The sequence below is a fragment of the Mastigoproctus giganteus genome, chromosome 7 (genome assembly GCF_048544385.1).
Source record: "Mastigoproctus giganteus isolate SK-2022 chromosome 7, ASM4854438v1, whole genome shotgun sequence".
NCBI classification, from domain to species: domain Eukaryota; kingdom Metazoa; phylum Arthropoda; class Arachnida; order Uropygi; family Thelyphonidae; genus Mastigoproctus; species Mastigoproctus giganteus.
In genome coordinates, this window is record NC_143581.1 from 107,726,302 (window position 1) to 107,739,575 (window position 13,274).

General features: G+C 37.8%; 1 protein-coding gene across 1 annotated transcript in view; it reads left to right on the forward strand.

Moving 5' to 3' along the window:
- Positions 1-13,274, forward strand: part of ATP6AP2 (ATPase H(+)-transporting accessory protein 2) — a 109,765-nt gene that overhangs the window by 70,813 nt on the left and 25,678 nt on the right. Inside the window, exon 7 of the mRNA XM_090377069.1 lies at positions 5,188-5,307. Within this exon, the coding sequence (XP_090233195.1) occupies positions 5,188-5,307 (120 nt within the window). The remainder of the gene's footprint in view (positions 1-5,187; positions 5,308-13,274) is intronic.

The following is a 13,274-nucleotide window of genomic DNA, read 5'->3' on the forward strand; positions in this document are numbered from 1 at the left end:
GGACACTACTGACACTATGCTACTGCAACAGGATCTGGAAAGGTTGAGCAGATGGGCTGAGAGGTGGCAAATGAAGTTTAACATTGACAAATGTAAAGTACTACACATGGGAAACAGCAACCCCAGAGCAACGTATCAACTCTGTGGTACTACACTGACAGTGGTAGAGAATGAAAGGGACTTGGGGGTGGTTGTGCAGGCAGATATGAAGTTCTCTGAGCAGTGCAGACGGGCTGTAAGAGTAGCTCATGGAGTATTGTCAATGATATACAGGAATTTTTCCAGCAGGGATAAGGAAGTGATTATTCCCTTGTATAAGGCAATGGTCAGGCCACACCTAGAGTACTGTATACAGGTCTGCAGGCCTCATTTCAAGAAGGATGTAGAGCTGCTGGAACGAGTACAGAGAAGGGCAACAAGATTAGTGAATGGAACAAAGGGGTGCTCTTACGAAGAAAGGCTTAAGTTTTGCAAATTACAGTGTCTAGAGACTAGGCACCAGCGAGGTGATCTGATAGAGGTGTATAAAGCCTTGAATGGTTTGAGCATGCTCAATGCTGATGGGATTCTTCCTCTAGCTCAGAAATCACCTGAGAGGGCATAAATTCAAATTGAGGAAAGACAGATGTAGGATAGACGTGCGGAAATTTGCCTTTAGCCAGCGGGTGGTTGGTTGGTGGAACAGATTTCCATCCCTTGTGGTGGAGGTTGATAGCCTAAATAAGTTTAAGGCTCAGCTGGACAAGTATTTTGAACGAACAGAGGGATGAAGTGGAAGTGAGTTTTTTTTTTTTTTTTTTTTTTTTGGCTGATGCTGCATAAGCTTGCTTTCTTGCATCAAATGCCTCTACTAATGCTATCACTTTGAAGTGAGCACAGACCAACAAACCATTTCTTCATACTAATTGTATGTCTCATGTTTCTTTCAAATGGACTAAGTGAGCTACTGGAATTGACCCATATTTATTTCCATTGTCGAGCAACTCCCTTGATTCAGTGAAAAGTCTGCTGTTTAGGATTGTAACTAATTGCTTAAGTTCATTAAGTCATTTATATTACTGCAGAAAACCATAGCCTCATCCTCAGAAAAGTAGGAGACTAATTCTTGTTCTCTGTGACTGTTCCATGTGCTAAAGATTTTTTGACTTTTGTCTAAAACCAAGGAGTTCTACAGGTTCTTTTGCTAAATCTCTTAATCATTGAGTTCACATAATAAAAACAGTTGAGAGTCGGACTCACTGTCTCCAGGTATATAGACTTCAGTTTCATCAGGAGATTCACTTTCAGTGCTCTCTGCTGGTACATTCTCCAATATAAGTGGAGGGCATGGAATCTACAGGTTATCTCCTTGTGGGACTGGTCTAGTGGCAGATGGAATATTAGGATACATAGTGACCTTCTTACTCTTTGCATTGTATCCCTCTGCATTAACTGAGTAATAATCATCACAGTGGTTTGTTGACTCCTGCCAAATCATGGGAATTGCAAATGACTTAGCCTTTTTACCATTTTACCACCAACTCAATGCTTCAACACAGGTTTGACAAACTTTATGTGGGGCCCATTGTTTATCTTGATAAATGTGCTGTTTCAGAGTTTCACTCCAAAATAAGTACAGTACACATTTTTTATTAATTCTGTAATACCTTGTCTTTTCTTGAAGACTACATAACTTCCATAAATATAACAAAATAAGCTTGGATTGTTCATATGCTTGCGCGAAGATATTTCGCTCACTTTTCAGCAAAAGTTTTACACAATAACCTCAAAAATAAATTGAACTCGCACTAATAAACACTGCTGCATAGAGCTCTCAAGGTCAAGAAACAAATGACTGAAGGCAGTGTTGCCAACATGTGACAGTTTAGCTTACAAATTCCCAGCATTTAACTCCTAACTTAATACATTCAATAATACAACTCATGACATCAACTTAAGTGATTTGTGAAAAAAAAGAGTATGTGATAAAAAAAAAAATAAAATAAACATTTCTGAAATCAGCGTAAAAAACTGAGTTACTCTATTAGTTTACAAACATCAAAAGCTATGCAGAGTAATATAATCCATGATTGACTTGTACTTCCATAGTTGCCGCCATAACCACTGGTGGTAACAGATTTGGATGATGATGATAATAAATAGTTGGGTTTAGATTTACAACTCAAGAACTTCAAAAATTCATAATTTGAATAAAGCACTGTAAATTGTAGATAAAATATGACTGCAGCTGAGTGACTAATTGCAATATAAAGTTGCACATGCTGCATGTTTGAACTGATGTGATTCCTTAAATATGTTTACGTTCTTGTCGTCTATCTTGTAGACTCCTCTGATCCTGTATGACTGTCATGTAGTATAAACTGAAAATGTTATTTATCTGGTATACAGTTTCATAAGAATTAACAATAATTTGCAACTTCCTATATGCACAGAAACCATCATAGAAACTACATCAGAGAGGACAATTAATAATACTGGAGGTAAGATTAAATTATGTAATAGACCAAGTTGTTTTTAATCCCAGGTCTGTTGTGTTTTTAGCTTAATACAAGTTTTAAAAAAAATATATTAAAACACTTTCCTTACATACACCAATGAGCCAAAACGTTATTACCAGCGAGTCGTTATGCAAATCGAAGTAACTGCAGGTGAGCTATAGCGCGTGTTTGGAGGACATGGTATAAAAAAACCTGATATAGAACTCCGTTAATCAGTTCTGCAGATGGGAAAGTAGCAGACTTAAGCAAGGTTGACAGAGGCCAAATTGTAATGGCCAGACGACTGGGTCAGAGCATATCTGAAGCTGCACAGCTGGTGGAGTTCTCACGGTCAGCTGTTGTTAGTACTTACCAAAAGAGCTCAGAGGAGGGGAAACCCACGAACTGCCGGCGAGGTGCTGGACGACCACGGCTCATCGATGCTCAAGGTGAGAAAAGGCTCTCCCAGATGGTACGTGGCAACAGAAGGGCGACTTGCTGGTAATTGGAATGCTGGTGATGGGAGTAAGGTGTCACAACACACAGTACATTGAACCCTGCTGAAAATGGGGCTGCGTAGCCGCAGCCTGCTCCAAGTGCCTATGCTAACCACGGTTCACCAGCAACAGCACTTACAATAGGCACGGGAGCATTGAAACTGGACCTTGAGTGATTGGAAGAAAGTTGTCTGGTCTGATAATCATGTTTCCTGTTGCAGCATGTGGATGGCCAGGTACATGTTCATCGTTTACTTGGGGAAGTGATGGTGCCTGGATGTACTGTGGGACAAAAACAAGCTGGTGTTTGCAGTGTCATGCTTTGGGCGATGTTCTTCTTGGATACCCTGGGTCCAACCATCCATGTGCCATGCACTCTGACGTTTACCACCTGTATAAACATCATTGCTGACCAGGTACACCCTTCCATGGCAATGATCTTCCCCTCTGGTGGTGCCGTCTTTCAGCAGGATAATGTGCTATGCCACACTACCAGATTGTTCGAGACTGGTTCGTGGAACATGAGGAAGACTTCCAGGTATGGCTGTGGCCTCCAAATTCCCCATACATCAATCCCATTAAGCATCTGTGGTTTGTGTTGGAATAGGAACCAACTCTGATCTGTGGCGTCTCAACCACGGCCTTACAAGAGTTAAAGGATCTGCTGGTTAAGTGTTGGTACCAGATACCACAAGACACTTAGAAATCTTGTAGCGTCCATGCCTCACTGGGTACGAGCTATTTTGGCTGCACGTGGAGGACCAACATCATATTAGGTAAGTGGACATAATGTTTTGGCTCATCAGTGTGTGTATATACAGTCGATTCCAGTTATTTGGAACACATCAGGACTAGTACATTTTGGCCCGATTAAGCAGCTGCACCAGTTATGATTTTCACTTAAATAGTTAAAAATACAGTGGACCCCCGCTTTACAATTGGTTCACTGTATAATCAAATCACAGAGATGGAGGAAACCCCTGGTGCCATCAGACAACTAACACACTGTACAATCAAATCAAGTTATGATGAATTCCCCATAGTAAAGTACCATTCACTATACGACGTGTAGTAAGCAGGGATCATTGTGATCACGTTTGTGAATTGAATCTTAATTCTATTAAACAGCGATTCTAATTAGCAAAAATAGGAGGAAAATTATCCAGGAATATTTACTGTGATATGTTCATACTAACTAGTTGACATTTCTGTTCACTGACATTTGTGGGTGGGGGTTGAAATTTAAAACAGTAAAAAGATAAGCAATCAATAACAAAGAACATGGCACACACACACATAAATTGCAAGTAACACAATACATGCAAGTGAGAATGGAGTAACAAGTTACGAAGCTTTAAAAATAGGAATGAAGAGAAGATTCCGAAAATTAATTTTTTTATGATTGAAGATTTCATGGAAGTGTAAACACATTTCACCATAATAACCCATAGAATTCCAGCTGTCAGTATTATCACAAATTCAATAAGATTGAGTTTACTATCCATTTATGATAGATTGTACTAACAGAAAAGCTCAATAAATAGGTGACTGCTAATTGTTTTTATTATTTTATGGTTGTGACCTCCAGAAACCTGACCATACTACGTGGTTCGGTCGGAGACAATCATAGGGTAATCTCCGGTGTTGCGGTCTTCTGCCCCGATTAAACAGCATGTTGTCCCAATTAAGCGAAGTAAACCCTGGCTATTTTCAGTTCTGTTCTTTAAGATTTGTCCCAAATAAATGGCTGCGCCGATTGAGCAGTTGACCAAATAACTGGAATCCACTTTATTTGACTATAAAAAGATTCAATCAGAAGTTTAGCCATTTAATAAACCTTTAAGATGGGATGCTATGATTACCTAGAGCAAACAAACAGCCACCTTAGGATAGAAAATTTTAAAAAAGTATATATATAAGTAAAATAACTTCCACCCTTAAGCATTTTAAGATACCACAGTGGCATGTGTTACCTTTTTAAAATGTGCTGTTTCAATGTGTCGAATTCACACAGTTTATAATTACTAGTTATTATATATAATTTAGATGTTTTGTGTATTACATTCTGCTATTTCATTGCCTTGTGATTTCTATCGTGCACATGTGAGTGTGTGAAGAGGGGGGAGGAATAATTATTATTGAAGATAACTGCTGTTTGTTTATTTCATGTAAAAAGTTCTTTATTTTAGTTTTTACATCGTTGTCTTTTATAGGTGACCATTGTGCTGAAGAATATTTATGGTGATAATACAATTGTTTCCGTAATAACAGAGCATGATCACCTTGCATCTCTCTCTCACAAGGGACGCAATCTCCTAGAATATACAACAGAGGTTAGTGTTTTATAAGATGTAAAATAGTTTCTTTGAAGTAACTATCATGTGGCTGCAGATATTTATAAAATTGTATACCATATTGTGTCAAACATAACCTAGTTTTTTTTTTTTCCCTCTTTCACGACATAAAAGTTATGTTGGCCTGATATGTGGTAGTCTGCATGGGTGGCATAATGATTATAATCGCTGTCCTCCCCACAGTGGAGTTGGGGGGAAACCCCCAGAGTTGCATTACAATTAACACTGCCCTCCCCACACCAGATGAAAAAGACCACTTTGAATCTCATCAGTGATGGAATTTTTTGTTTATGGAACTGTTATGGATTTTTTTTTCACTCTGCACTTGAGTTAGTCATCCTCAGCTTAGGATATCAAGGTTTCTTCCCCTGGTAACTCTGTTTTTTTCATTCAGAAAAACAGGCAGACTGACCAGAGAATGCATGCAATTTATGGACATAATAAACACAGGTAGACAAGGCAATTCTTAGTGTGTGGTATCACCATATATTTTTAATACCTTTTGCAAATTTATGAACTGGGATTCAAAAAAAGTACCATGAAGCCATGATGGTACAAAAACTTTCATTCTTTATTAAATTTACATGCCCAACTTAGCTGAATTGTGTTTTTTGATTCCAATCTCTACTTTAAGAACCTTTTCAGCTAAGAAAATTTTCAAAAATACAATTTTTTATTCATTTAATAAAAAATTCAATTTTTGAATATACTTTTCTAGTTATTATTATTTTTTGCAGTAATAAAAGGAACTGGATGAAAAAATAATTTTGACTTAATATACTCAGATTTCAGTGAAGATTTTTGACACTGTTCCACATAAGACTTTTGTACAAATTGGAGCAGGTTACTACTACTACGATGTGGTTATAAATGTTATTAGTGGAGTCCCTCAAGGTTCATTGCTTAGACCCCTTATGGTTTTCAAAATTTGTTAACAATATTGCTGAAGGAATATGAAGCTTATTGTGTGAGTTTGCAGATGATAAAGGTTGGTAGGGAGGTTAATGACAGGAATCAAAAGGTATTACTGCAACAAGACAGAAAAATTGGACAGATTGGGGTGAGAAATCACAAATGAGGTTTAATATTAATAAATGCAAGGTGTTGCATGTGGGCAGCAATAAACCTAGAGTAACATAGTGGTAGAGAATGAAAAGAACTAAGGGCAGTTTTACAGTCTGAAACAAAGTTCTCTGAGCGATACAGACAGGCTGCTATGATGACCCATGTGGTTTTTGTCAGTGACATATACAGGAATTTTGCCAACAGAGATAAGGATGTGATTATTCCATTGTACAGGGACCTCGTTATCCAAGAATAATTGGTTCCAGAAAATTCCACTTAAAACAGGAACCAATTTTCATAATGTTTATTATTTAAATAAAACTAAATGCAACTAGGCATAATATTTTAAGAGTTTAAGATTCTATATCTATATAATATTGGTGTAGATACACCATTGACAACTCTTAAAGAAAAACTATGATAGTAGTGTGAAAAGCATCATTCCATCTGTATCTTATATTGTGCTCATCCTTCACAATGAGTTGCCCAAGTATTGCACCATCTCGAATAAGTAACGCTTCACTAATAGAGACGTCTATCATTACTTATTCTCAGTGGGTGCCAACACCCAGATGGCACCGTTCAAAGCTAGTTGGCTTTTCATCAATGGGCGGGCAGGTACCCTGGTATTGCAAGTGAAGCATTACTTATTCGAAGTAGTGCAATACATGGGCAACTCGTTGTGAAGAATGAGTAGATATGGTATATCTACACTGATATTATTTAGTAATGTTTATTATGTACTTTTACATAGTCAAAAAATGGATGAAGGAACTGAAAAATGAGAAAATTATTTTATTAGACATTTTTTATTATAATATGTTAAATTATTTTTCAGTTGTATGAATAAAGAATGAATCCAGAGTTGTTCGTGTTTTTTTTTTTTTTTTTGTTGTATATTTTTGATAAAATTGCCACAGCATTTAGTTATGTCTAACTTTGTGCTTAACATTTGTTGCACGATCATGAAGAAGATCGTTCTCAAAAAAAAAAATTCAAATGCTTGGTCAATTTTCTCAAGTGAAAAAGCTTTAATTTTCAAATCCTCGTAACTCTGGGGACTCAGATAATGAATACTTGGATGCCAGGGACCCCTATATAAGGCAATGGTTAGGCCACATCTTAAGCATTGCATACAGATCTGGAAACCTCATTTTATGCATCTGTTGGAATAAGTGAGAAGGGTAACAAGATTAGTCAAGTACACAAAGTTACCACGAATGACTTCAGTTCTGAAAATGGCAGCACTTGTAAACTGGGAACCTGCAAGAAGACCTGATTGAAGTTTTTGAAGCTTTAAATGGATTGAGTAAACTGAATGCTGATGGATGGCATCGTTATTCTTTCTTGACAGTGCACATAAGGGGGCATTAAGTTTGAATCGAAAAAGGATGGCTGTAAGATAGATGAGCATAAATTTACTTTCAGCCAGAGAGAGTAATTAATTGTTGGAATCAACTTCCATCATATATTGTGAATATGGGTAGTTAAAATAAATTTAAAAAAGAATTAGACAAATTATTAGAGGGAATGGACAGATGATTTTTTTTTTTCTGCTGCTATTGCACGAGTTTGCTTCTTTGCATCATTTGCAAAAAAATACTAATTCTAGTATTATATCTTGTTTTGCAAAGTTCATGTTCTATCCAGGTTATTGACTTTATGGAATCTCTTAATTTTTCTCGAAATATTGTTCAAAACGTGTACATGCAAGGAAAATTTCCTCCATGACATTATGGTAATTTTGCCATAATGCAGAGAGGTCTAAATTAAAATCTTTTAAATTCCTCTAGTGAGACTGGAAGAATTTAAATACTTCAGTTTCAATGGAGACCTGGGGGGGTTAAATGGCATTTCACTCAGGGATATAGTTGGCCAATCTCAAGCACAAGGAGTAGGGGTTTTCTCTCAGATTATTATTCCAACTTTTTTTTTTTCAGCCTGCAGAACATTCAAATTAGCACATGAATGTACATAATTGTATAGTCATAATGAACTGGCACAGTATTGATGTAAAACCAGCAGCACCTGTAAATTAACACAAGGAAGTGTTAGTCTTATTCAAAATATTTAGCATTATTTGTCATCTTTATCATTGTTATTCAGTGTTTTAGTAAATCTTTACCTTATAAAGAGTCACTTTCAAATCCTTTCTAGGAATTTTTTGTGTTGTTCCAAAACTGGTATATATGCAGTGTATAAGCAGACTTGTTTTTTGCCTTAAATTCATGCTTAATCATATTTGACTTGTACAGTTAACCCATTTTTTAGAGTATTCTTTTACATCTTGCATAATGCTGTAATACTGCAGTAAAGCAGCAATTAAGGAAACCACTATCTAAATTTTAATTCAATTATTCTGCTCTTTTAAAAGTTTACATTGAAATTTGATATACTACACAGTATACTATAAAGAAAGGGTGAATGTATACAAGGGTGTTTCAGATTTTCATGGAATAAATATAGAAGCATATTCTAAGAATATGCTCCTACAATTGTTCAATTAAAAATAGGAAAACAAATCATATCCTGTTTAGCATTAGTATCTATTACTGAAATTAAGAGGGTCACTCCAAAAGTTTTCTACCTTGGTAATGCTGAAACAATGTAATATAATTTTTAATTTATTTTTATATCAATATATATATTTCCTTGAATCCAATACATGTCCTTCATTTTGCGGACAAAGAGGAAATACTTGAAAAGAGGGGTGGGGGAGAAGCAGTTTTTCTTTTTTCTGAAAAAGCCATTTACATCTTCCCTGAGTTTTCATCACTTGAAAATCAGTTCTCGTGCAGGAGTTTTAGATTTCAGTAGAGGAAATAATCACTGTGGACCAGGTCTAGCTTGTAAGGTGTGTGTGGTTTAACTCCTGGAATCTGATCTCTCAGAGAAGCAACTGCTTTATGGGATTTGTGTATGAGAGCAGTGTCATGGAGAAGGAAGATGCCTCATGTCTTCCCTTTTCTCTTTCCTTTATGGCCCCCCTTAAATTTTTGAGCACGTCAGCATTTTCCATTATGTGGCATGTAGTCTGTCAAAAAAATTCCGACCATAATGTTTTTCCATGATTTTTCTAGAGTTGAGTCCTGAATTTTTTGAAAAGTGGGTTAATAGTGAAACACAATGGTGAAATTCCATTGCAGGATTCCTATTTTGTTTCCAGGACATGATCTAGCCAAGGAGGATGCCTTTTAGTGTGCTAGGTGTCTAGTGTCAAGAAATTAGGAGGAAACTCAACGTTCTTATGGGCACCTGAAAGCTTGAGGTGTAGGGTAAATGCCCCCAAAGAAATTAATATGAGGGGCCCATTAAGCTCTCAGCTGCCTGTGCATCAGGCAACAGAGAGGCAATCTCCAAGGCAGAATGCGCTGGTCCCAAAGGAACTAGTTATTGTTGGTGACTCTATTGTCAAGAAGACGGGGAATATACTATGCAAGAAGGATAGGTGGAAAAGGACCAGGGTATGTCTGCCGGGGGCAAAAGTTGATGACGATGTAGAGCAGATATTATCTTTTAAGGGCACAAAAGGTGATATTGTTTTACACATTGGAATTAATGACATTAAGAGTAAAATCTGCAGATTTACTCAACAAGTACAGGTCAATGTTGAAAAAAAAAGTCACGAATGAGGGTTGAATGTGAAAGTGCCTGCAATTCTGCCCAGACATGATAGGAGGGACTATAAGATGAGAGCCTTGTCAGTCAATTCGGCCTTGGAGAGATTGTGCAAGGCTCAAAGAGTAGAATTTTTTTTCAGCCTTGTCTGTGCTTGTTGACAGGAGAGACTGCTTCTACAGGGATGGGGTACACTTAAATAGAAAGAGTACAAGAATATTTGCTGATGCTATCGAGGCAGTGTTAGGTGGGTCGGAAAACTGCTAGCTGGGGGGGGATACACAGACTAAAAAGTTAACGGTGGCTGCAGGCAGAGGCAAAAGTGATTCTTCCACTGCTTCTATTAGGATGAGCAGCAGCCTGAAAAGCAAGGCAATGGAGATTTACAGGACTGCTGGGAGTCATAGTGGAACAAATAAATACATGGGCTGTGTTAGGGATAACAAGTGTATGTATACTTGCGTGTACACCAATGCTAGGAGTACACACAAGTATACATACACTGGTGTGTACACCAATGCTAATAAATTTTATGAGCTTGAAGTGTTAGTCAAGACGTCAAAAGCAGATATTGTTGGGATATCAGAGACTTGGTGTTACACAGACATAAGCAGTGCAGAATTGGAATTTGGGGAGTACAATATGTGCAGAAAGGATAGACAGGACAGGAAGGGAGGAGAGGTTATGCTGTTAGTTAAGAAACACATAAAAATCTAAAGAAGTGCATCCAATTGATGTTGTTGGACAATGTTTGGTGTGACATAAGCACTGGGAAAGGAAAAATGAGAGTAGGTGTATGTTTTATAGGCCTAACGAATCTGATGAGTATAATGAGCAGTTGTGCAGAGAAATAGTGGGCTAGTAAATCATCTAAAATCTCCCATTATAAGGGGGATTTTAACTTTCCAGATATTGACTGGAAATTGTGGGTTGGTCACTCACACACTAGCAAGCCTTTTGTGGATTTATTGGATGGCTGTTTTTTACAGCAACATGTTCAAGAGGCAACCAGAGGGAGTAATACTCTTGATCTGATTATCAGCAGTGATTATTCATGAATTAAGAATTTGCAGATAAAAAAAATAGTGGGCCAGTAAATCAGAATGCCTTATAATGGGGGATTTAACTTTCCAGATATTGACTGGAAATTGTGCGTTGGTCACCCTCACACTAGCAAGACTTTTGTAGATTTATTGTGGATATATATTAATGGAAAGCCTTCAGGGATTTAATTTTGGAGGCTACTAGGCTTTTCATTTCAACTAAGAAATACTGTTCAAGGTTTAGGCCTAAGTTGGATCTTAGAAAGGCTTTTGATACTGTTGCACATGGAAGACTGCTGCACAAATTGGAGCAGTGTGGCATTGGAGGCAAAGGGGTGATTGAGAGGGAGAAGACAAAGAGTAGTAATTAATGGACACTGCTCATCGTGGACTAATGTTATCAGTGGAGTCCCTTAGGATTCAGTGTTGGGTCCATTATTGTTTTCTGTGTTTATAAATAATATTGATGATGGTATATCAAGCTTAATGTTCAAGTTGGCAGGGTTGTGAAGGACACTACTGACGCTATGCTGCTGCAACAGGATCTGGAAAGGTTGAGCAGATGGGCTGAGAGGTGGCAAATGAAGTTTAATATTGACAAATGTAAAGTACTACATATGGGAAACAGCAACCCCAGAGCAACGTATCAACTCTGTGGTACTACACTGACAGTGGTAGAGAATGAAAAGGACCTGGGGGTGGTTGTGCAGGCAGATATGAAGTTCTCTGAGCAGTGCAGATGGGCTGCAAGAGTAGCTCATGGTGTATTGTCAATGATATATAGGAATTTTTCTAGCAGGGATAAGGAGGTGATTATTCCCTTGTATAAGGCAATGGTCAGGCCACACCTTGAGTACTGTATACAGGTCTGGAGTCCTCATTTCAAGAAGGATGTAGAGCTGCTGGAATGAGTACAGAGAAGGACAACAAGGTTAGTGAATGGAACAAAGGGTTGCTCTTACGAAGAAAGGCTTAAGTTTTGCAAATTACAGTGTCTGGGGACTAGGCACCGGTGAGGTGATCTGATCGAGGTGCATAAAGCCTTGAATGGTTTGAGCATGCTCAATGCTGATGGGATCATCAGCATTGAGCATGCTCAGGTGGGAAAAATCACCTGAGAGGGCATAAATTCAAATTGAGAAAAGACAGATGTAGGATAGATGTCCGGAAATTTGCCTTTAGCCAGCAGGTAGTTGGTTGGTGGAACAGACTTCCATCCCTTGTTGTGTAAGTTGATAGCGTAAATAAATTTAAGGCTCAGCTGGACAGGTATTTCGAACGAACGGAGGGGTGAAGTGGAAGGTTTTTTTCTTTTTTTTTTTTTTTTTTCCCAGGCTGATGCTGCACAAGCTTGCTTTCTTGCATCATATGTCTCTACTAATGCTAATGCTAACTCCACTTCACTTCCTCCTACAGTCCTGTCTCTCCTTTCAATTATATAATATAAAATTTTTTTCCTCTTGCCTATCTTTTCAGACAATTACTTGATAGGTTTTCTGTAGTTGCCCTAGGGGGTTTCTGTGTATTGGAGCCCTCTACTGTAGAACCTTTTGCTTAATCAGTGGTTTATCAAAGAATTTCAGGGGATCACATCTGGTGAGTATGGGCTTGGCAAACTCAGGGTTCTGAGCTGGATATCATCATTCTTCTCTCTCTCTCTCTCTCTCTCTCTCTCTCTCTCTCTCTCTCTCTCTCTCTCTCTCTCTCTCTCACACACAGGGTAACTCAGGAATTTTTTTTTTGCTGGTGCAGCATAAGCCTCAGGCTTCCTTGTACCATATAATTAATAATAGTAATAGTAAGTGGATGTCAGATGAATTAATCAGGCTCATGGCAGAGAAGAAGAATGTATAGGAGGCATATAAAGTATCAGGTGACACAGAAGCCTATGGCAGGTATAAACTAGTCTGTAATAAAGTCACAAAGGAGGTTAGGCAGGCGATGTTCAATAAACAAAGGCAGATTATGAGAAATCTTTGGCACAGGATGCAAAGAAAAACAGCAAAGTGTTCTTTACTTATGTAAACTCTAGAAGGAAAGGGATGAATCAGATTGGACCACTTAACATAGATGGGTTGACTATTGATAATCATGCTCAGGTAGCTGATTAACTGAATGAGTATTTTGCATCTACGTTCACACATGAGGAGTTAATTCAATGAGGGGAGTGCCAGAAGTTTATCAAACGCTAATAGGGAGCTAAGTGATTTTGTAATAACT